General features: G+C 45.2%; 1 protein-coding gene across 1 annotated transcript in view; it reads right to left on the reverse strand.

The window, feature by feature from the left end:
- The window catches only part of LOC135547674 (piezo-type mechanosensitive ion channel component 1-like), a 75022-nt gene that overhangs the window by 29048 nt on the left and 19968 nt on the right, over nt 1-26006 (reverse strand). Inside the window, exons 2-7 of the mRNA XM_064976876.1 lie at nt 23178-23273; nt 7144-7266; nt 6251-6293; nt 5812-5968; nt 1090-1300; nt 295-508 (exon numbers count right to left, since the gene is read on the reverse strand). Coding sequence (XP_064832948.1) covers nt 295-508; nt 1090-1300; nt 5812-5968; nt 6251-6293; nt 7144-7266; nt 23178-23273 — 844 coding nt within the window. The remainder of the gene's footprint in view (nt 1-294; nt 509-1089; nt 1301-5811; nt 5969-6250; nt 6294-7143; nt 7267-23177; nt 23274-26006) is intronic.

Raw genomic sequence — 26006 nt, forward strand, 5'->3', positions numbered from 1 at the left:
ATTAGCTGTTAGCTAAGAGTGCCGTCTGTAACCGTCTCAACAAGATCACAACCCCAAAAATATTTGTTTAAGTTTATCAGAACCTTGTGCGCCAAGGAGTCATTGTGTACAAATCACTTCAGAATCAATATGTTTGAATCACAATCTTGAGCTAGTGTGCCAACCAGGAGCATCGCTATGGCTGCTGCCAGTCCCTGTGAGAAGTAAAGCTGGGTAGCTACTAGAGACATGAAATACAATGACTAAAACGGAATAGAATTACTTATTTGGGTAGAGGTGGGGTGGGGCACTGACCTGGCCCACAGGCTGGCAGGGGGGAAGATGCCCTGGGCAATGGGGCACTGGTACAGGTAGAGACACACCAAGTGGCCCGCCGTGAAAAAGCCCACCATCACACACAGCACATTGAAGCCTAGGTGGCTGATGGGAAAGTGGCAGGCCCACCACGTGCACACGCCGATGAAAAGCAGGAAGTAGATTGCAGAGAAGGCCGAGGGTAAGGTGATGCCTGGGGAACAGAGATACAGGCGAGGGACTTCATCAACACAATACAACAATACTGCACGTCGTCTCTCAAATACAACAAACCATACATGGACATCTTAAAGCAGTTCCTCCATACTTCAATGCAGGGATGGGTAACTGGCGGCCAACGGGATGCCCCCCTTTTGAAGGCCCTTGGTTTAATTTCCCACCAAAATGACATATTTTGGGGAACTCAGTCAGGGGCTCAACTTACTGTTGCCAGGCAGAATACTAGCATACAAAAGGTGCCATTTAGATATTTGGTTGTGTATCAACAGATGTTCTCCTGTTACGTCAGTGGCCAGCTATCTAAACTTGTTGTAATCGAGGTGGAATTAGAGTTTCGAGGGGGGGGGCACTGACTTTGTTAGTCTCACTCAGATATCATTAAAAACTACAAACATTTCTCTCCACCCTATGTCAAAATGTGTAGAGTTGCAGGAAACTATCTGAAAACGGTTCATTTTCTTCTGCTAATTAATTGCCTTTTATAATTAAGCAGTAATACAGGGGTTATTCCCTTGACTCCACTCCACTCTACCCTCTCCTCCCTCTAGTTCTCACCAGCCAGAGCCAGCAGGGTGATGGCCAGGATCCGGCCCAGGTCCCTCAGGACCTTCTGTGCTGTGACTCGGAGCCGGGCCGCCAGCTGCTTGGCACGAGTTGCTGCAGAAACCATGTCATCCCCAGGTTCACTGGGCGACGAAATGCCTTCCTCATCTCCCTCCTCTTCCTCCTCTTCTTCACCCTCCTTTGTCTCTGACCCATCCTCTGTCTGGAAAGAACCAAAGCATGAGGCAAATGTAAACCGATATTCATAAATGAAATTCATAATGTTTTATTATTGAACTTTTACTTAAGCAGTGAGTCCCATTGAGACAGCAGCAATTGCACAATAAAACGTAAGAGAACAAATACTTCAATAAAGTGTAATGTCAACAGTACGGTAAATCTCAGATCCAACACCATCTGTATCCCTGTTATCAAGAGCACTTAACTTCCATGACAAGAACCTGGCGCAAAGCATAACCATCAGACATATGTGATACTATTCTTGTCATCTACAGTTACGTACATACAGTAGGACAACATTGTAAAAGGTCAAACTGACATGGCACATCACACACTCATAGAGATCACTTTCTGGGGCATTATGTTCAAAAGGGGAAACTCCATGACAAACACCTGCACCTAATCACATTGTTTAAGGTTCTAGATAGCGCATTTTTTCCCCTAAGGGTGTACTATCTGCAACTTTCCATTACCAAAAATGCATTATCTTAAACATCAGCAACTATATTCTCGAAGATGGAATACAGTACATAAGAGGCAGAGTGTGTGGCATGTGTGTCTGTGTGTGTGGGAGTCCAACTACCTGGAGTCCCTGTCGTCTTCTGTTTAACCTAGAGTGTTCGGGTTAGTCTGTGTGCTACTGACTGCTCAGTGGTAGAACTATCAAAAGACAGATAAAAGGAAAGTAGGCCCCTCTCGCCCCCCTCTACCTCATGTTTCATTAATACCGCTTTTCCTATCTCTTCCTATGACCAGAAGTATCTCCCTAGACAGATGCTTGCCTCTCACTAACTTTTCTCTTCTTTCAGACGCTTCTCTCTCCTTCTAGCGAGGTCTTATGATTGTATTGCTAGGAGGCAGAAAGATCAAGCACCCAGAACATTCCTTCATCTAGGGTTCCTCCCAAGAGATCATCATCAACATCACTCTCCTGCCTCCGGCACTCCCATAACTCTCTCCCCATCTCCCTAATACACCCTCTCCATCTGTACATTCCCGCTCTTCCCCTCACACTCACTCCCTATTTCCCTCCATCATGTCCCCTCTCTCCGGACTGTCCAGTGGCTCCTCTGCGGTCTATGCTGCTGCTCTGATGACTGCCTGACCTTCAGGACTCCAGCCTCCTCTCAGTGTGACCTGTTCCAGGGGAGTCGTTGACACCCCCAGCGTGTGAAGTCAACCGTTGACCACGGGAGTCTCATTACTGAGGAATCCCCGCTTCGGGTGGGCTAAGAGGGATGGCATTCCTCACACACACCCTGTCACATACACCAAACCTGTCACCCGCACAACATCCCTCCCACGCACCCTGGATGAACAGGGGGGACAGGGTCAAGGGTTAGCCACGTGCACAACCGAATGTGATTTGGTTTCTGGACCTGCACATGGAGTATGCTTGGGGTTTTCAAGAAGACTAATCCACCTCTACAAAATAAGACAGGAACATTTATGTTACTGACAAACCACTGCTGGCTCCCTTGTCCTCCCTTAAGATGTAGTTCTGAGTGAAACCATGTGAGCCAGCGGGAAAGTGAATGCAGTGTGATGAGAGGGTGGGGTGAGGTATACTGTATGTGTTAAAGGATGTGCCCAAACTGCCCATTTCACAAACACAGTCTCCCGTTTCCCCAGCTGAAAACCACCAGGCTCCACAGCCAGTCCCCTGAGTCCGGGCCACATCAAAGACCTTTGTTTCAGCCTCTCTGGCTGGAGGCAGCCGCTCATTCCGAAACACAGGAACAGCCGCAGAACGTTACGGTCGAAACGAGATGTTCTCACAACATCACAGAGATGTTGTGAAAATGTTGTTTTTGATGTGTGTGCAGGTCTGAAAGTGGGAGTGTGGGAGAGGAGAGAGCTGCTCCATTGCTGTTGAGTGTACTCTACAGTCAGGCAGAACTAGTAGGCGGTCTGTCTGAACAATGTATTGTCTGAGCAGAGCAGAGGGGAAATCCCTGGCACCCAGTCAACACATGGCAATCAATTGTCAGAGTGCTCCCTCAATTAGCACAGCACTTCTGAAGCAAAGAACACAGTATGCAGGAACATTCTAACTGATATACAGATTTAACAGAGAAAGCAGATTTATCCGAATGAAGAACAAAACTTTCGAGAAATTGTTGTTTTTTTTGTTTTTTGCCAATAGTAGCTATGTAATAGGCTCTTGTCAGAGAGTGGACAAGAGGCTCAACAGCAGTTTGGTTGTGTTTGTTCATTGATCGAGTCATGTTCCTTTTATCCATTTCTGACACAGATCGGGGCAGGCTGTGTTTGTTTGGGTGGTTGCCCTGGCTACGACAGGAGTAGAAAGCTGTTGCTCAAGGCAACAGAAAGAAAGAAATTAGGGTGAGAGAAAAAAAAATGAGATTGAAAGTACAAGGTAGTCTGGAGAGTGAAGAGCAGTCGAGACTGTCGGTGACAAAAAATCTTCCACTAATAGACCGGCTGGTGAAACCTCAGTGTCTGTGTGTGTGTGTGTGTGTGTGTGAGGCCCATGGGTAGGAGGCAGCATTACGTCTGGGCAGCCCCTCTCTCCCCCAGGCAAGCTGAGGATGGGCTAGCCTGCCACACTGCGGAGCAGAGCGGGAAACCAACTCAGCTGGTGGAACAATAGCTACCACTGTCACCAGCACCAGGCCTGAGGGAACCTCCCTATTACCTCACTGTGTCTCTTTCTCTGCCCCAGTAACACCACAACAAACACCAACACACCAGAGAGCAGTAACACTAAACTACTGTAGCATACCACAACACCATTTCATCACAAGATACAGTTCCATAGAGAATAATGCAGCCCTCCAGTACCTGTATGTCCTCTTGCTCATAGGCTGACAGTAGGTGAATCTGTTCTTATCAGCAGTGGTTTGCACAACAGTGCCTTCAGCAGTATCTGGCTGCATCAAAAGGAAGATGGGCTTTCACAGAAGCATTCGGTTGTGCGTCTTTGTGAGCTTAAATTCTGTGAATATTCTGAATGCAATGTCCTATTTACTCTGCAATTTTGGAACATGATTAAAGCCGAAGTTATTATGCATAAATGTTTGGTACAAAATAACTATTTAAATGTAAGAAATGGTTGCGTACAAAACATGAAGTTAATATGAACAGTGCGGAAGGGCTTGAGGCAAGCGAGTGGGTGAGGCAGACATGGCCAGCCCAGCTCAGATGTTCATTCTCACACCTCAGCCATAACCCTCCTCTTTAATCAGAGACAAGACATTGGGTGCCATAACCAACCACTTCCATTTCCTGAGTGGTGGAAGCCAGGGACACTGCTTATTATTTGTGACTCACTGATTCGCAGGGCAAGACCATTACTATATATGGCTCGGAGTATTAACATATAAGCAATGCTTAAATTTGTAAAATCGGGAGGTGCCGGAACAAAAAGTGAGCGCGAGAGAGGTGTGACCTGGGGGGTTCTGAGCTACCGGAACGCATGAAGAAAATCCCACTTTATAATAAAGCATTGCATACATATCATTGCATTTGCGTAGTGGCATAGCGCAGTAGAGTAGAGGCACTTACAGAAGTTCCACACATGGGGAACATGTATAGTAGCCTAGGGTCCAAATGTTTGGGGGACTTTCATCAACGCATTTCATACGTCATGTTACACGACTAGAGACTTTGGCAGAATCTTTTTTTATACTGCACAAATGATCGAAATGGCAGGCTCCTTTGACACTGACAGACTGAGATCAATGAAAGTGACATTGTCTTGAATCCATCAATAGCCCAGGCCTTGCTGTGTGGAGACACATATTGAGGAGGAAGTCATAGTCCTAAACATGCTTTCCAGTTTCACTGACTCACCCAATGACGCGCAGCTCACTCATTGTCGATGGCTGATGCACTCGTGCCAAAAGCCTCTCTCTCTCTTTTGTAAAACAATATTTGGAAATGGCTCCTTTTCAGCAGGAGCCATTTGCTTTACAACCTGTATTTTCCCTCGATTGCATTTGAAATACTGTATTTCGAAAGGCCTGTTTTGTCTACATGTATGTGCCGGTTTATCACTGCCAGATTAGCCGCGCGTTCCTGGAAATTCCTTGTTATGCTATTGGACTACAATCCACAGCTAGCCTATTAAAAAAACGAAGATCCTCTGTGGCTAAATGATAGGCTTTCTCATTGCTAAATTATAGGCCTTCTCATTGTGTAGTAGGCTATTCTGAATGATTTAATATTTATTTCTGAACAGACAGCAGTAATTATATATCTTCGGCAAATGTATTTCAATTCATCAGGGATGCTGCAGTTCCTTCAGAACCCTTGGCGAGGCTATGATTCTACAAAGGAAATACACGATGAAGTGCAACGCTGGAGAGATAACAGTGTTCCTGTTCAGGCAGGAACACTGCATGTAAGTGTTTCTGGGGTATTTTACCTAGCATTTGCATGAGAAATGTGTGTGAGCGCACATGTCCCACATATTAATAGCAGCATAGCGGTGAGGCCCAGTCTCTGTCTATAGAGTAGATAACCACTCACCCCCTGTGTGGAGTCGGAGGCTACCGGCAGGAAAGTGACGTCATCTCTCCTCTTGACCAGCCGGTTACACACCACCAGGGTAACCAGGGAGATCACAAACACCCCCAGGTCGGGGGTCAGCAGACGCACCACACTCCACGGGTCATCCAGGGGCAGCCTAGAAGACAGAGCCACATGCAGGGGTCGAAGACCTAACGAGGAACTACACCGTGTACATTCTCACACACTTACACAAAGACAGTAAAGAGGGTACATAAATGATACATGTACCACTACCAGTGAGTCATAAGGTCAAAGAACAAACATAAATAACAAAAAGAGACATAAGAGTGAACATTGGCTGAATTCTGCAGATAATAGTAAATGATCTCCACACACAGTTCAGGGAGGAATGATCCTCAGTGACAAGATACACAGTTTCCAAACATTCCTCACATACCTGGATACACCGACATGCCTCGATAGTGTGTCCCACAAACTACCTGTAAAGAAAGAGAGTGTTAGGACTACCAGCTCTCCCCAGGCCACTCTTGCTCTGACATGGAGTGTCGTTTAGGGGCGGGACATGTCATACAAGGCAAAAAACTGTAGAGAACAACTACAACATAGCGTCCAGCTGCAGCTACCATAGATGTTCCCATGAGCCCCCAGTAACTCTGGGAGTAAGTCCCCGTGCCGGTATTTGAACAGGTTTGTGAGGAACCCAGGCATGGACAGACTGAAGCTGGAGTCAGCATGGTGAACTAACTCCAGTGAAGCAAATAATATGACATCAAAGAACACTGCTTTAGCTATTAAAGCTCCGTAAGGAGATATTTATATGGCCTGGCCAAAATAAGTGCAGAGCACAAAACAAAATCCACATTTTCTACAGACGGACGGTTGCAAGCATGGAGCATTCACTGATCGTCATTAGCCACCAGCGTGGAATACTGAGCAGTAGACTGAGAGCGAAGACAGCTGGACTTAACGTGTCAAAATCAAATCAGGGAGGGAGAAGCAATGATTTCATGGAGTTTCTTTAGTCTAAGTCAGGGGTGTCAAACTCATTCCAAGGAGGGCCTAGTGTCTGCTGGTTTTTCCTTTCTATTAAGACCTAGACAACCTGGTGAGGAGAGCTCCTTACTAATCACTGACCTTAATTCATCAATCAAAGTTCAAGGGAGGAGCGAAAACCCGCAGACACTCGGTGGGATGAGTTTGACATGAGGTCTAAGTGATTGATCGAACCTAAACAAGCCCCTTATGTATGGCACGGGCCATTGTTTAGATATGCGGACTGAAAACATGGCAATGGAACGGCCTGTGTCAAAGACGTCTATATTCACTCACAGTTGTTTCCCAGTGCATGGTCCAGGTCAGGGATAGTGTACAGGCAGATCTGGAAGGAGACATGGGCTAGCAGGAAGAGGAGACTGGTGCAGAACAGAGCCTTGATGAAACGTCCAGTATGTCCTGGAGAAAAGAGAGAGATGGAGTTAAAGGAGGGGAATGGGGGGGGGGCATGTAGAATATGGAAAGGGAGGATAATCAGTTCCTCCCATCTCTCAGGTAAAATTGGTTCAGGAAATAGCAGGGTGCACAGTACTAACCGAGCATGAACAGGACAGCGGGTCATTATAGAGGGTGTGGGTTGAAGTGTTTTCCAAGGACCTGTCCTGATCTGCCTCAACATCATCTCACCTTCAAAATGCTGCTTCATTTTCCACCAGTCAGAACACATACTGAGGCCATGGAGGCACTTGTAATCACAGCAGTACATTTAGAGTCTAAGCAGGAATCGCTTGTAACAGTTAATTGCCCGTTTTTAAACAAAATGGGAACAAGCCTGTGGATGGCATGGAGCTACTGACCGTGCCGAACTGTGCTGCTGACCATAAAATGGCCCCCTGCCCGCTCTAGCCCTGAAGCCCCGCCTCCTCGCCACATGTTTGTGTGAGGCAGCTTTGATTGGTCTCCCCATAAAGCTGTCAGCTCCCATCGGTGGTGTGAAACGGGCCACAGTAAAGACACAGGCACAAACTCCCAGTGTAGTGAACGAACGCTGCAGGTCCCTGTGGAATCATGGGGGATTTTCCTTTACAGGCGTTGACTGGCTCAAAAAAATTAGCAGCTACAACAAGTCAGTGTTAAGGGACGAGCTTAGGGCTTTGATTGTGTTTTATAGGGCTGTTTTTCTCTGTGGTCTGCAGGGCGAAGGGCAGTTTAACGGCTCAGTGCTGCTCTACCACCCCCTCAATTACAGCAGACAGGAGGCTAGGTACTGCATTTACAGGCTTATCCCTGTTCCCAGATTTAGGTTGATTCCACGAACACCAATTTAGATTTATGACTAATACTAGACCTGAAGATGAAATAATATTCAACGTTGCATTGCGGGCTAGAGGTAGTACACCAGCGCAGTGAGAGAGTATTATTCATGGACCTGCTTTCTGAGCATCATCCTTTTAAATAATTGCATGCACAGTGAACAGTGATTTGCGTGCACCCCTCAGTGACGCAATGTGAAATGTGAAAAGGCTAAGACTGTCGCCCCCCTTCCAATTGTGCAGGATCAAGATCCATCACAGACACTCTGTGTTGGACATGTTTATCTTTTCATGTATGAGATGGACGATCTATATTTAAACATTTTAAAAAGATACGTGACAGGGCTGATAAATGTCAGACACACAGCCTGCCTACCGTAACAACCAGCGGACACACATCACGCACGCTAATAACATCTCAGTGTGCGTTTTGGAAAAGAAGGGACCTTGTCCAAGAGAGGAGTAAATAGTAATGGAAGGCGCTGGACACAACCTAGACCACCCGTTGACGGCGAGTTCACCCTGACTTACTACAGACAGCTCTACTCAACTGCTGCAACCCAAACCCTTGCACATAAGCTCCTCTGTCTCCAAGTGTGTGTGTGTGTGTGTGCGTGTGTTTAAGTTAAGTTCACTGCACAATCTTCCCTCTCTTCAATCCCCCGGCTCTCTACCCCTGCTACTGGAAAATCATGATGTCATTGTTATTACATGGATAGTCTCTTTAATACTCAACTCCAAATTCTGTAACTGCCTTGCTCCTCTTCAGCATGTGTCCTGTGTCACAGTATAGTTGAAGGCTAGAGCTAGAGTGACATGACCTCGAAAACATCTCCAAAAACATATGCACGCCTAGACTCAGTTACCTGTATTTACACGGTCATTGCACACCACTAAGTAATCTGCACCGTAATCAAAGTTTTGGGATCGTTTCCTCTTCCAAGAGATAAAGTAGGAATGGAACGTGGAGGTGCATTCCAACGTCTTAATACAAGGCCAGAGGGAGACAGCTCCTCATAGGGAACCAGAGCGTGGGATGTAGTCTTCTTCCCAGAGCAGGTTTCATATGAGGTCTCTCTGAGGAGAGACCAGCACAGCCACCAATGTGGAAACGACATCCGAGACCTGCAATCACTAAGTCTAAGTACTATCAAGACATAACACAAACCAAACATGATACTAAAATCACATCCATCTTCACACCAGGGACAGCGTGACATGACAGCCAACGACAACCATTGCAGTCATGACCTCATCATCTCTCATCGGATAGTGAACTATCTGAGAAGGTCTAGTTTTGGATCTGAGTGGGGGCAGCAGGGTTCTTGGTGAAAGCCAGAGGTGAGCAGAGGCCACTGGGTAGTGTAGTTCACTACAGGGAGATCAAACCTTAACTCAGTGAACTGCAGGACCTTTTTTCTAGGCCATGTTTTGCCTTTTCTAGTTTGTATTTTCAGAGACAGGCAGAAATTCGCTCCAGTGACGTCTTTAAAGAAGTGGTTTCAGCGGGCGCCCTCCTTCCCCACTCACCCTTGTGCTGTAAGCGTCGCAAAACCTCAACCAAAACCTGAAATCTGGGGTGACATTACTGGACTTTCCATGAAACAGGATCATTGGGAGGAATTTGAACATTTACGAGAGTAGCTCTGAACATTGTTTTAGCAAGTCTTGTGACTGTAGTGCACCTGACATGGAGGGGTGCAGCAGGGTTCCTGGGCCCGGGTTAGAGTGGAAAGAAAAACAGTGCATGTTAAAAGAGCAGGGTATTGTGTTTAATACGCAGGCCGCTAAACAGCCACAAGTTTCACAGTTTGGTCTGGAGGTTATCCTGCAGCTGTTGGGTTTATTTATTCTTGTACACGATTTAGACTGAGGGGAGATGGAATAACAGGCACATGTCGAAAACAGAACCCAACTGAGTTTCATCTCTGAGAAATGAGCCGACACCTGCCAGGCACTCTGAGCGATACTGTGCTGTGTTTTTGTTGTTGTTTGTTATTGAATTAAAACAAAGTCTTTTCTTTAATTGAATTTACCTCACTTGTAAAGGGGGGGGGCTCTCCAAAAAGAGGACCTCAGGCATAACGGCTTATTTTTTTCCAGCGCATCGTAAAAAGGCTGGTTTAGATGGCCAGTGTAAACATGGCTGTTATGGAGAGGGGGGGCCAGCCTCCGGACACAACAGTCCAGGGTACAGAGGGCGTTGTGGTTTAAATGATGGCACTGTGGTCCTGTTCTTTTCTGATGATTATTCCCTATTGAAATTTGGCCTTTAGGTACCACCTCAAATGCCAGAGCTCACCGTAAAGCAGGTCTTAGTAACTGCTATCTGAGCCCTTGAGCCATAAAATCAGCCATGGGTGTCCTTAAGCGATTAAGATGTTTCAAATGTACAGGTCTATTCAACCCAAAGGGCTCAGCCTTGATTGAATGTTTTGGAACCAGGCACGAAAGGGTGAAACAGCGAACAGATAAGGAAAGAGTGTTTAGGTCTGCCCTCCCCTCTGGAAGAGGGAAGATTTGCTGCAAACCTCAGAGTAATGTCTTCCTATCTGTCTGTCTGTTAAATCTTTAAACATAGAAGTCTTGTATTTTGCATTGCGCATTTCTCCACACCTTGACCGGTTTTCAGTTCCTAACAACATCCACTGACTGGAAACACACACACTCCATCTCTGGTTTACACCACCCGTACGGTACACACTACATCTCTGGCTTACACCACCCGTACGGTACACACTCCATCTCTGGTTTACACCACCCGTACGGTACACACTACATCTCTGGCTTACACCACCCGTACGGTACACACTACATCTCTGGCTTACACCATCCGTTCCGGTCACACTACATCTCTGGTTTACACCACCCGTACGGTACACACTACATCTCTGGCTTACACCACCCGTATGGTACACACTACATCTCTGGCTTACACCACCCATACGGTACATACTACATCTCTGGTTTACACCAACCGTACGGTACACACTACATCTCTGGCTTACACCACCCGTAAGGTACATACTACATCTCTGGTTTACACTAACCGTACGGTACATACTACATCTCTGGTTTACACTAACCGTATGGTACACACTACATCTCTGGTTTACACCACCCGTAAGGTACATCCTACATCTCTGGTTTACACTAACCGTACGGTACATACTACATCTCTGGTTTACACTAACCGTACGGTACATACTACATCTCTGGTTTACACTAACCGTACGGTTGGTACACACTACATCTCTGGTTTACACCAACCGTACGGTACACACTACATCTCTGGTTTACACCACCCGTACGGTACACACTACATTTCTGGTTTACACCACCCGTACGGTACACACTACATCTCTGGTTTACACCACCCATACGGTACACACTACATCTCTGGTTTACACCACCCATACGGTACACACTACATCTCTGGTTTACACCACCCATACGGTACACACTACATCTCTGGTTTACACCACCCGTACGGTACACACTACATCTCTGGTTTACACCACCCGTACGGTACACACTACATCTCTGGTTTACACCACCCGTACGGTACACACTACATCTCTGGTTTACACCACCCGTACGGTACACACTACATCTCTGGTTTACACCACCCATACGGTACATACTACATCTCTGGTTTACACCACCCGTACGGTACACACTATATCTCTGGTTTACACCACCCATACGGTACATACTACATCTCTGGTTTACACCACCCATACGGTACATACTACATCTCTGGTTTACACCACCCGTACGGTACACACTATATCTCTGGTTTACACCACCCATACGGTACACACTGCATCTCTGGTTTACACCACCCGTACGGTACACACTGCATCTCTGGTTTACACCACCCATATTGTACTGCTCAAATATTAGAGTGAGAGAACACACTGAAAACCCTGCTAGTTGGCCTGCTTACTAGAGGGATCTCATTCACATGTTCAATGTGAGTAAACTCATTACACAAAGCTCCATTTGTTTAAAAACTTCTACCAACCAGCAACAATATATCAGCCACCAGAAGAAACAGCCGCCCGACAGTAAACAAAAATAACATGTATTTATGTTTTGTTGTTTTGCATGACGTGTTTGGATCGTACGTCATGTCCTGCTCCCTACGCTTATCTGTGCTGTTCTCTGACATCCTGTCCTGTCGCAGCGCTGCGTTGGTGTGAGAAAAGCTGCCGTTTTTCTAAGACGACTCTGCTGAAATAACAGTGGTGTGTGGAATCCCAGTTCCTGTCTGGGGCAGAGGAGTGGAGGGCACATAGCAGGCGTGCCTCTGGGAAAAGCTCCTCTCTGGCCCCGTGGCCTCTCACTCTCAGGCCACTGATCTAACCGGGAGAAGCAACCACCCAGAGGTCTGCAGACCCTCACTCCTCCCACCAGGGTTGGGGTCAACTCCATTTCAATTCCAAATGTTCCTCATTGAAAAGCATTGAAGACAACTGGAATTTCAAATGGAATTGACCCCCAAACCTGCCTCCCACATAACTGCCAACAGCAGTGGAGGCTGCTGAGGGGAGGGACAGCTCATAATAATGTCTGAATCAAGTGTAATGGCTGGAATGAAGTGAATGGAATAGTATTAAACAGATGAAAACCATGCGTTTGATACCATTCCATTCCAGCCATTATTATGAGCCGTCCTCCCCTCAGCAGCCTCCACTGCCTAGCCGGTAAAGGAAAGTAAGGGTCAAGCTGGGCAAATATCCATAATATAGCCAATATGTTTGTAGGTGTACTTTACATGCCATTTAAATGAAGATAGTGATGTAATTTGCTTTTGTTATTAAAAATGACTTACAGGTTGGCATGGTTTGTGATGAAATATGCAGCCTCTTTTCAGTGCAGAGTAGCAGTATATCATTTTGCTCCACGTGGCGGTGGATAGATACCTTACATACTGATGCTAGTTCTCTCTCATTATTCAAAATGCTGGACTCTATTTTCAAGGGCTGAACCTGCTCCATAGGGGAAAATGACAAATAAAAAGGACCACAAATTGAATGGAAATTCTGGCCCAATAAACCAGATGGCTCTATTGAAAGTGGTCTCATATTTGTCTGAGAACAGACAGCTGTCCTGTCCAATATATCAGCAATGGAACAGAAATCATCTGAAATCAGCTGTAAACTAGTTGTCAACGGCACTTACCGCCCTTCCCACAGTCTATTCACTGCCCAGTTTAAGCTGTGGTCGGCCTTGAGTACTCATTTAGGGAGGCCTGGCCTGGTGTGCATTTCCCTCACACCCTCTCATTTATCAGCATGACAGTCTGTGACAGTTGGGCTTTGGAGCCTTTGAAAGCCACACGATGCCTTCCTCAACAAAAAGGCACACAAAACGAAAACCAGAAGGGACATTCAACCCTCCATGTCTCAAACTGATGTTTCCCCGACGACATGAAAGCTGTGGACATGGACAATGTTTCGACAGCGGTGCCTCAGGAAGGGACATTGTAAAGCCCCAGCAGTTGTGAATAAAATACACAGGGGAGGAGATTTGACGCAACACCCTGCGATCGTCAGACCTGAATAACAGGGAATAAATCCCCCATCTTTTTCCTATGTTGAGAACAGTGTAACCCAGCAGGCTCCAGACAGGTGTTCAATATTTGTCCTTTTACTTATCAGCTCTGGGGAAGCGACGGTGGGTCCAGATTGTACAATACGGGGGATTTAGATAATGGGGAGCGAGCAATGGAAAACAGTCTTTTGAAGGGAATGTCAAACACAGTGTATCAGGTGATGTGTATTTGGGCTGGGGAGGAGCTGAAAGGGACTGTTAAGGCTTATCATGGTCCTCTCTGTCAGTGGCCTCAATGATTCCAATGATACCATCCCTTATGGGCAATACAGTTGGTGAGATCCACTTAATTGAGTCTTAGCTTACGTTACTGAATGAATGACAATATGGGATCAATTCCATAACACAAAAGGGGAAAGCAAGAGTGCACATGCATGTGGTAGCCTTTATTCGTTGTAATGCAGATGGAACAAGCTTCCTCTCCGTCCCTGGAAACAGTCATAGTTTCCTTCCAGACAGGCCAGAGCGTCTGGAACCAGGTCAGCTCTCAGATCAGCTCTCAGGGCAGCTCTCAGGGCAGCTCTCAGGGCAGCTCTCAGGGCAGCTCTCAGGTCAGCTCTCAGGTCAGCTCTCAGGGCAGCTCTTAGGGCAGCTCTCAGGGCAGCTCTCAGGGCAGCTCTCAGGACAGCTCTCAGGGCAGCTCTCAGGGCAGCTCTCAGGGCAGCTCTAAGGTCAGCTCTCAGGGCAGCTCTCGGGGCAGTATGACATAAGACGGCTCCTTTAACCCTCTAATCCACAGAGGACATTGTGACCATGGCTACTCTCAACTCTAATATGCCCCACGATCCATCACATTCACGGAGGGTGAGATTGCATTTTCCCTGGAAAGGAGGAGCATGTGGAGGTGAGGCGGAGGGGTCGTTTCTGCTTGTCGTCTCCAGAATCCTCCTGGTTCACCTAGCTGCCCCCTTGATTGCATGCATCTGGTCCTCCCATGGCGACCCGGACCAAGAAAAGTGCTGATAATTGGAGGCAGGGAACGATTCAAGATGGTTTTCATTAAAACCATTAATCCTATTCTCTGTCAGGCTTCATTTAATAGAGGCTGGCAGACTCTGGGATTTTCCTTCAGGGAATCACCTCCACCAGCAAGTCCCCCTGAAATAAACATCTCAACATTTACACATATTCAGTTCCCCCAGAAACAGTCATGTGAGCCCGCACAGCTTATCATGCTCAGATTTCCCCCATTTTCCCCTCTAAATTAAACAGAATAGTATTAAACGCAGCTTGTTGACATAATCTCCCATCCTTTCATCGATGGAAAAAAATAACAAAAGAGAGAGAATGGGAGAATCCAACTGTTTTAATTTACTATAATAAGCGTGCTTCCGGTTCTGTGTATACTTTCCCAGAGGCGGCAGAAACGGGGTCTGGTTCACTGTAGACCTTATCACCAGTACAGGAACTGATAGCGCCCATTGGCTCTCAGGAGCGTGAGCCAGTTGATATGTTGGATAAACAAGCCTCTGGGGGTTAAGGCTGGGTGCAGGGTGTGTGTGCTTATCTGTGCTGTTAAAAATTAGTCCCATTTCTATTGTTCGCTCTACAGCCACCATAGACCATTAAACTGCTACCACAGACAGGGATGTGGGTGGAGGATAGGGGCAGGAAGTGGAAAGAGCAGATTTCCAGACCTGAAATCATATCCACTGTTTATTGGTATTTGATTAAGAGCACACCCGGAGATTTGTCTGTCTAAAATAGAGCAATATTTATGTAGAGTAAAGCTGTGAAGAGGTTAGCTCTATAGTTCTGTGTACCCTCTTAAGTATAGAATAAGGACATCATTGAGCAGTAGGTTTGTGCTACTGATAGAATTTTTCGTTGTACAGCTCTGAAAAACAACATCTGCTGTGTTTTTATCATGTCTGCAGGAGATTAACACAGACTGCAACTAAGTACTGTGAGATCTGAATTTTAGATCAAGGGAATACTGAGGGAAAATACTGCACCTTCAAATCATGAGAAGGTAGAGATTGAAAAACTCTCAAACGTGAAGCGAAAAATCCCTGTACTACAGCTCCTCAACAGGAGTGTAATTGTGGTAATCAAGTTTGGCTTCCAGAGCAGTCAGGAATAAGAGGTTTCTGCATTTTTCAGATTAATTCCTGTCTCGTTGCCATCGCATAATACTGACCATTATGCTTTTCACTTTCCACATTAATATCACAGCCATTTCTCTGCAAATTAGTTTTTATACCTAAACAGTGTCATGTCTTGTTATGTCTGTTCCTGTCCTTTCTCTTCATTCTCTCTCTCTGCTGGTCTTTTTAGGTTACCTTCTCTGTCTCTCATTCTTCAGCTGTTCTACATCTCCTCTAACTAGCTCATTCAATCTTTCACACCTGTTCTCTCTTCCCCCTCTGATTAGGTCTCTATTTCTTTCTCTGTTCCTGCTACTTTCAGTGTCTGATTCTTGTTTGTGTTTTTTGATGCCAGAAGCAAGCTGTCGTCTCGTTTGCTTCCACCTTGTCCTGTCCTGTCGGAGTCTGCCTGGCAGGAGCATCCTGCACTATACTAACGTTCTTTTTGTTCCGCTGACAACGTTGGAAGAGGATTTATGCCATTCCTGTATTTTCATTAAAGAACTCTGTTTTCTGTTAAAACCGCTTTTGGGTCTTCACTCAAGTTCTTAACAAAACAGACCACACATTTTTACACATAAAAGTAAATCAGGGACTAGAACTTGTGTTGTAGTCAAAAGGCCCAAATTCAAATCACTCTTTAAAAAGGGGTAATCCAGAGTTTAAAAGAAATGACAAAGCGGGTACCCCACCACTTGTTTTGGTAAACAGCGGAGGGATGGTGCTTGAGAAATAGAAACCACTCTCAAATGAATAGACAGAGCTATGGATGCCAGGACTGACCTGACCATCTAGGAGATCAAAATTATAGTTTTAACCATGTTTGTTTACATTGACTTTGTTTACAAACATAGGAGTTAAACAAGCTTATATTTTGGGTTCTGATGGATATGACAGTGGAACTAAGCTCGAGGCAGTTAGAGGTTATATTCTTCAAGAATCACTGGATATATCTAATTCATATATCAGTCCAAAAATGGATGTAGCAACTGCTGACTGGCCTTTCAAAGACTGTCTGTCAGATATGAGATATTCATCATACTCAACACCTCCTTCGGGCGTCATTTGGGAAATATCAAAAGGGTTTATCAAATCAAATTGTATTGGTCACATAAACATGGTTAGCAGATGTTAATGTGTGTATAAGGTAGTAGTTGTGAAATTGTTAGATTACTTGTTAGATATTACTGCACAGTCGGAACTAGAAGCACAAGCATTTCACTACACTCGCATTAACATCTGCTAACCATGTGAATGTGACCAATACAATTTTATTTCATGTGAGTGCAGCGCAATGCTTGTGCTTCTCGATCTGACCGTGCAGTAATATCTAACAGTAATCTAACAATTCAACAACGACTACCTAATAAACACAATGTAAGGGATGGAATAAGAATATGTACATATAAATATATAGACGGGCGATGGCCGAGCGGCATAGGCAAGACGCAACAGATGGTATAAAATACAGTATATACAGTTGAAGACGGAAGTTTACATACACCTTAGCCAAATACATTTAAACTCAGTTTTTCACAATTCCTGACATTTAATCCTAGTAAACATTCCCTGTTTTATGTCTGTTAGGACATAAAAAAGAATGTGAAAAGTGAGAATAATAGTAGAGAGAATTATGTATTTCAGCTTGTATTTCTTTCATCACATTCCCAGTGGGTCAGAAGTTTACGTACACTCAATTAGTATTTGTTAGCATTGCCTTTAAATTGTTTAATTTGGGTCAAATGTTTCTGGCAGCCTTCCACAAGCTTCCCACAGTAATGTGGGTGAATTTTGTCCCATTCCTCCTGACGGAGCTCAGAGTCAGGTTTGTTGGCCTCCGTGCTCGCACACATTTTTTCAGTTCTGCCCACAAATTTTCTATAGGATTAAGGTCAGGGCTTTGTGATGGCTACTCCAATACCTTGACTTTGTTGTCCTTAAGCCATTTTGCCACAAATTTAGAAGTATGCTTGGGGTCATTGTCCATTTGGAAGACCTGTTTGCAACCAAGCTTTATCTTCCTGACTGATGTTGCTTCAATGTATCCACATCATTTTCCTCCCTCATGATGCCATCTATTTTGTGAAGTGCACCAGTCCCTCCTGCAGCAAAGCACCCCCGAAACATGATGCTGCCACCCCTGTGCTTCACGGTTGGGATGGTGTTCTTTGGCTTGCAAGCCTCCACCTTTTTCCTCCAAACATAACAATGGTCATTATGGCCAAACAGTTTTATTTTTGGTTCATCAGACCAGAGGACATTTCTCCAAAAATTACAATCTTTGTCCCCATGTGCAGTTGCAAACTGTAGTCTGGCTTTTCTTATGGCGGTTTTGGAACAGTGGCTTCTTCCTTACTGAGCGGCCTTTCAGGTTATGTCGATATAGGACTCATTTTACTGTGGATATAGATACTTTTGTACCTGTTTCCTCCAGCATCTTCACAAGTTCCTTTGCTGTTGTTCTGGGATTGATTTGCACTTTTCTCACCAAAGTATGATCATCTCTAGGAGACAGAACGCGTCTCCTACCTGAGCGGTATGACGGCTGGGTGGTCCCATGGTGTTTATACGTGTGTACTATTGTTTGTACAGATGAACATGGTACCTACAGGCGTTTGAAAATTGCTGCCAAGGATGAACTAGACTTGTGGAGGTCTACACATTTTTTTCTGAGGTCTTGGCTGATTTCTTCTGATTATCCCATGATGTCAAGCAAAGAGGCACTGAGTTTGAAGGTAGGCCTTGAAATACATCCACAGGTACACATCCAATTGACTCAAATTATGTCAATTAGCCTATCAGAAGCTTCTAAAGCCATGACATAATTTTCTGGAAGTTTCCAAGCTATTTAAAGGCACAGTCAACTTAGTGTATGTAAACTTCTGACCCACTGGAATTGTGATACAGTGAATTATAAGTGAAATAATCTGTCTGTAAACAATTGTTGGAAAAATTACTTGTGTCATGCACAAAGTAGATGTCCTAACCGACTTGTCAAAACTATAGTTTGTTAACAAGAAATTTGTGGAGTGGTTGAAAAACAAGTTATAATTACTCCAACCTAAGTGTATGTAAACTTCCGACTTCAACTGTACATATGAGATGAGTAATGTAAGATATGTAAACATTATTAAAGTGGCATTATTTAAAATGACTAGTGATCCATTTAAACTCCCCATCCCGGATCCGGGATTGTGACTAAGCCTCAGGCTCATTAGCATAACGCAACGTTAACGATTTCTGAAAATCGCAAATAAAATTAAAATAATGCGTTTGCTCTCAAGCTTAGCCTTTTCTTAACAACACTGTCATCTCAGATTTTCAAAATATGCTTTTGAACCATAGAAATTGACTAATTTGTGTAAGAGTATGCAAAGCTAGCATAGCATTTTGTGTAGCATGTAGCACGCAACATTTTCACAAAAGCCAGATAACCAAATAAATAAAATCATTTACCTTTGAAGAGCTTCTGATGTTTTCAATGAGGAGACTCCCAGCCACATACCAGATGCGCAGTGTTTCCTGAAAGCGTCTGTGTGTAGGAGAAATCGTTCCGTTTTCTACATTGCGCCTGGCTACCGAAACGAACCGAAAATGCAGTCACCTACAACGTGAAACTTTTTCCGGATTAACTACATAATATCGACCGAAACATGGCAAACGTTGTTTGGAATCAATCCTCAAGGTGTTTTTTCACATATCTCTTCATTGATATGCAGTTCGTGGAAGCTTGCTTCTCTCTCTTTTCTCCCATGGAAAAATACTGGCAGGTGACTTTTGCGCACCAATTTCGGCGCAGGACACCGGGCGGACACGTGGTAAATGTGGTCTCTTATGGTCAATCTTCCAATGATCTGCCTACAAATACGTCACAATGCTGCAGACACCTTGGGGAATCGACAGAAAGGGCAGACTCATTCCTCTTGCGTTCACAGCCATATAAGGAGATCATGAAAGACAGAGCCTCAAAAATCCTTGTCATTTCCTGGATGCCAAGTCATCTTGGTTTTGCCTGAAGCTCACGTTAAAGGGCACGCACAGAGAAGATATTTGTATTTCTGGACACGTCAGAGTGTTTTCTTTCGAACAGTAGCAATTATATGCATAGTCGAGCATCTTTTTGTGACAAAATATCTTGTTTAAAACGGGAACGTTTTTCTTCCAAAAATGAAATAGCGCCACCATAGGTGTAAGAGGTTAAAGTGCCCAATGATTTGAGTCCGTATGTAGGCAGCAGCCTCTCTGTGTTAGTCATGGCTGTTTAACAGTCTGATGGCCTTGAGATAGAAGCTGTTTTTCAGTCTCTCGGCCCCTTCTTTGATGCACCTGTACTGACCTAGCCTTCTGGATGATAGCGGGGTGAGCAGGCAGTGGCTTGGGGGGAGGGTACTACGGTGTTGAATGCTGAGCTGTAGTCAATGAACAGCATTCTTACATAGGTATTCCTCTTGTCCAGATGGGATCGGGCAGTGTACAGTGTGATGGCGATCGCATCGTCTGTGGACCTGTTGGGGCAGTATGAAAACTTATATGGGTTTAGGGTGGCAGGTAAGGTGGAGGTGATATGATCCTTGACTAGTCTCTCAAAGCACTTCATGATGACAGAAGTAAGTGCTACGGGGCGATAGTCATTTAGTTCAGTTATCGTTGCCTTCTTTGTTACAGGACCAATGGTGGCCATCTTGAAGCACGTGGGGACAGCAGACTGGGATAGGGAGCGATTGAATATGTGCTCTGGGGCCTCGGCTAGGGATGCCGTCTGGGCCAGCAGCCTTGCGAGGGTTAACGCAATTAAATGCCTTACTCACGTTGGCCACGGAGAAGGAGAGGTGGGGGGCAGCAGTCCTTGGTAGCGGGCCGCGTCGGTGGCATTGTATTCTCCTCAAAGCGAGCAAAGAAGGTGTTTAGTTTGTCTGGAAGCAAGACGTCGGTGTGCGTGACGTGGCCGGGTAGCTTTTTATAGTTTGTAATTGCCTGTAGACCCTGCCACATACACTACCGTTCAAAGGATTGGGGTCACTTAGAAATGTCCTTGTTTTTGAAAGAAAAGCACAATTTTTGTCCATTAATAAAACAACATCAAATTGATCAGAAATACAGTATAGACATTGTTAATGTTGTAAATGACTACTGTAGCTGGAAATGGCTGATTTTTAATGGAATATCTACATAAGGGTACAGAGGCCCATTACCAGCAACCATCACTCCTGTGTTCCAATGGCACGTTGTGTTACCTAATCCAAGTTGATCCTTTTAAAAGGCTATTTGATCATTAGAAAACCCTTTTGCAGTTATGTTAGCACAGCTAAAAACTGTTGTTCTGATTAAAGAAGCAATAAAACTGGCCTTCTTTAGACTAGTTGAGTATCTGGAGCATCAGCAATTGTAGGTGCACAACTGGCACCGGTGCACAACAGAGCAAGAGGACAAGTACATTCGTGTCTAGTTTGAGAAACAGACGCCTCACAAGCCCTCAACTGGCAGCTTCATTAAATAGTACCTGCAAAACACCGGTCTCCAGGCGACTCCGGGATGCTGGCTGGTTTATAAAAGCAATATGGCACCTCGGGAGTTAGTGGTATATGGCCAATATACCACATCTAAGGGCTGTATCCAGGCACTCTGCGTTGCGTTGTGCAACAGCACAACCCTTAGCCATGATATATTGGCCATATGCCACACACCCTCTGGCCTTATTGCTTAAATAGCTGAGAGGAAAAAACAATAACTTATAAACCCCCAAAGATCCTGTATTTAGTTAAGTGATAATGCTCGAAAGCTGGTGTTTGTTGGATATATTGGCACGGGTGTTGTTCGCTGAAGGCCATCAAACCATGCCAATATATCCAACAAACACCGACTTCGAGGGCATTATCACTTTTATCCAACAGGTTACCAACATATTCAAATAATGATCGACATATTTTCATTTAAAAAAGTTATTGATTCATTTATTTGTACTATGTCATCCTTCTACAAGATATAGCCCAGACAAATCAAATCAAATTTATTTATATAGCCCTTCGTACATCAGCTGATATCTCAAAGTGCTGTACAGAAACCCAGCCTAAAACCCCAAACAGCGAGCAATGCAGGTGGAGAAGCACGGTGGCTAGGAAAAACTCAGACACAAATCTAGGGTTGCTCGAGACGCGACCCAGTCGTTCGTTCTTTTTGTTCCATTGCCATACTGACTGGCAACGTTCTTATCCCTTGCTTGCTAGCTAGCCAACTACGGCTAATTTATAGTCAAAAAGTGCAGCCAGAATAACAGCAAAGTAGCTGCATTTTCTAGTGACATGTATTTGGATACATCCATAGCAATGAGCTAATGAGGCACGATTTAGCCTGGCATAGAAAATCTGCTCTCTCGATTGGACACGGTTGTTCAGAGGAGTTAGCCAACAACACAGCCAACAACACAGCTAACACAATAACTTCAAACTGAAACTGGAAAGACTGCAAACTTGATGCACTTTGTCTTGATTTACCTTTTTTCAATTTACATTTCTTTGTATATATATCCATAAAATAGATGTCAGCTGATTCATGATTTCGACTGGCTCTCTCTCTTTCATCCCGACTCCCGACCCCTACACGTTCATTTACTGTGGAACAGTTGGAGATCAAATTTGAACATTGAAATAATGTTGCAAATGTTGGAGAGACAGACAGTAAGATTTATACAAATATCCACTGTTGAAAACTAAAAGTTAGTCTAAAAGAAATTTGATAGAATGTCTAGATGCTTTTTATAGTAGAGATCAAGTTCATAACTTCCCTGCCTGGGCTGGATGAGACAGTGGATTGCGCAATCAGATGGAACAGAGTAAATAGGCATTTTAACATCGTAGATTTAGCCGGTGGTAACTTGTGGAATAGACACCAGCTGGAATGCGCTTTTAACCAATCAGCATTAGACCCACCCATTGTATAATGAAGTGTATCAGAGTTGCAGCCCAGTCCTCATAGGTTTGGAGGTAAAATATAAATAGAAGTTAGTGGTTAAGATTTTGCCATGTAATGTACGGAAGCTGTCTGAAAGCAACTACAACACAGACGCTGTGGTATGTATGAGGATGTGAAGCTCTGAGATCCTGTACCATTGTTTCATCCTTCCATTTTTTTGTTACCACAATTCATTTGGAATCGTATTGCACATGTTTTGTCTGGCTCTTCTGTTATATTGCACAACTTCCAAACATTGCACCATTTGATCAACGTCATTATCAAGGCTGCGGTGAGAGATCTTGGCGTTCCCACATACAACCACACCTACCCACCCACGCCTGAAACTATTAAAACAAGCAGAAGTTACCAAATGAAGGGAAGGACTGGCGTGTTGTCATACCTCGTAGTGTGTGCTTGTTGGGCCACAGGAACCATGGCAGTAGCAGCAGGTAGAGCAGGTAGACCAGAGACAGGGCATTGTAGCGAAACAGGCAGGCTGGGGACACACAGAGGTCAGAGGTCAGAGGACAGGCACGACACAGACAAACATCACAGTCAATGACTGATACACAGCAATATTTCTGAGTGGTTGAATGGTCTAGGTACAAATCTGGGAATTGAGGTCACATTGATGTGTGGACTTCTGAATAAATCAGAGAGGAGACAGGAAGAAAGGGTGAGGGCTGAGACTGGGGTTGATTTAATGAACGCCTCTGCCTTTCATCAACAAGTCTCACTGACACACTCTGACACTTGTGATCGTTTGTAACCGCATGCCTCACACATCCACATCTCCCTTTACTGGAAAACATCTAATGAGTCGACATACAGGCAGGGTTTTCTCAGGTCCCTGTGAAAGCAGCAGCGCTGGACTGTGTTAACAGTAACACAGAGCTCGATGGCAGCCAACCGTGGCCTGCTTTGCACTAAACATTCCTTTAATAATAATGATAATAATAATAATGATGATTATTATACTGATAATACACCAGACCCTGTGATTGTCCAGGCATAAAGCTGGTTACTCCGTCTGTGTTCAGTGAACTAGCTAGCTGCTGGTCATTTGAGTGGCTGCCAGGGGACACGAGGGCTTTCCATACTGCCTGCTGGGGCCCTGGGAGGGCTTCCTTCACACCCCCTCTCCTCTTCTCTCTCTCCTCTCCCTGGCGGAGCTCTGAGACTGGAAGGGTGAGCTGGGAGCCCAGCGCTCTGATCCCCTGTCCTGTGCTCAGCCCCTTGTGCTCTGGATCCTAACCAACCTGCCACAACCGTCCGTCTCACAGCATTTCATCCTCACAACCAACTCTCATCTGGCCCTCTGGGTCTCCCCCTCAGTAACCTAAAGTAGCAGGCGTAAAAGGAACGCCTAAGCAGGGTCTGAAGAACTCCGAAGCATTACGGTTTCTACCAACCCCAATGAGGGTGGCCCCACAGAGACCCAGCAGGGGGAAACAGCACTGCCCAGTGTCCACAGCTGACGGCTGAGATCCCATCCCACACATCACAACATATCCACCATAATAATGCCTTGCAGTTAGTCACTGTACCCAGTACAGTACTGTGTCCCAGCCCCGCAGGCACTCCACCCTGGCCTACAGTCTGCTATAGATCTATAATTAACACAACCAGAATGGGAGAACAAATACAAGCTTTGTCCTATAAGTGAGAGTCAATGAGCTAGCTAGCATGTGGCACACAGCGCTGTTTGTACTAAGGATTTCACTGGCCCACTTGAGGGAGCCTTCCTATTAACTCTGGCTTAATTGTTAGCGAAATGGAGTCCCCCACTGGTACAACTTAAACAGCTCTCACCCTCTCCTTCTGTCATGTGGATCATATAGGAACAATATCTATTTTTATATAGCACACGTGCATAATGTCAAGTGTCATGTGCAGTGTAATGTCTTTAGCAAACTCAGTGGCAGAGAACCTGCCAATGATCGTGAGGATGGACCAGTTAGGCTGACAACATTGGCTGAAGGGCAAGTCACTGCGAGTTACTGTTTTGACTTAATGTACATATCCCCATGGTTACCTCACCCTCACATGATTTAACGTGACATGAGCTAATGCTGGGTTTCCCAAACTCGGACCTGGGCAATAAACAAAACGTGCACCTGGGGGCTGATAAAAGTGACAGTCGACTCTGGTTTACTGGGTCGCTAGTCTCTGCCCGGCCAAGGGTGAGAGGTCCACCTCAGAATGTGTGTGGTTCAAGTTCATCTTTTCAACACTGAGGAACCACGACCACAGACTGCTGCAGGGCTGCTGAGAGGTTCTATGGCCAAAGACCAGCAGCCCTGGGTCTGTCTTTAATCAGCTGGTTCTGGATCAGATGCTGAGATCATCAGCTTCTCATCCCACAATCAACAGGCTTCGACAGAGAGCAGAGAGGGGGGGGGGATGCCCCTAGTCTGCTCTTAGTTTTTTGTAAATATGTGCTGCTAAAATGTAGTAGGAACTTTTTCCTTTCTATTAATCCCTCTCCCAGTCATTGAATCTCAAGTATCCTCGCTCAAATGTGCACACACACCCACGCACTAAACCAGCCGGTGACACAGTACAGAAAAATGGGTCGCAACTCAACTGAAGCAAGGAAAAGTTAAACAGTCTGAGAAGTTCCTCCTGCGTTTCCTTCTTCCTTTCTTTCCATCTCCCTTCATCCATCTCCCGGACTGGCTGGCTGTCTGTGTACCTCCTCTGTAGCATATCCCCAGTGTTTCCATTCCCCTGCCTGCCTGGTAGCCTGACTGACTGCCTGAGCGGCTACACTACACTACCTATTGCACCCAGCTAGGAAAGTAGCGGTCAGCAAATCAGGATTACTTTATACAGTACGAACAGTGTCCACCTTTCAATTACTGAAGAATCTCCTTATTAACAGTCAATGGGAGATGAGCGGTTCGGATGAGTAGTAGTAGTAGTATTATAAGTTCTCAAACAAACGCACGCTTTCAAACACACCAAACATCTACCAATCAGGTGTGGCGTGAGCGTGACAGACAGAGTACTGAGATCCCGTGGTGCAGAAACAGACAGAAATGACATGGGATCAAGGGAGCAATTAGCCATCGAGAGAGAGAGAGAGAGAGAGAGGAGGAACCCACTCCTCAAAAAGCAGCACTACCTCACTCTGCTGTTCCTACAGGGTCAAAGCCCTGACTCCCACCACCAACGGCTCTAAATAGCAGAGCCCATAGACTCTCAAACTCCGCATCGGATAGATTCA

This window comes from Oncorhynchus masou, chromosome 1 (genome assembly GCF_036934945.1).
Source record: "Oncorhynchus masou masou isolate Uvic2021 chromosome 1, UVic_Omas_1.1, whole genome shotgun sequence".
Classification (NCBI taxonomy): domain Eukaryota; kingdom Metazoa; phylum Chordata; class Actinopteri; order Salmoniformes; family Salmonidae; genus Oncorhynchus; species Oncorhynchus masou.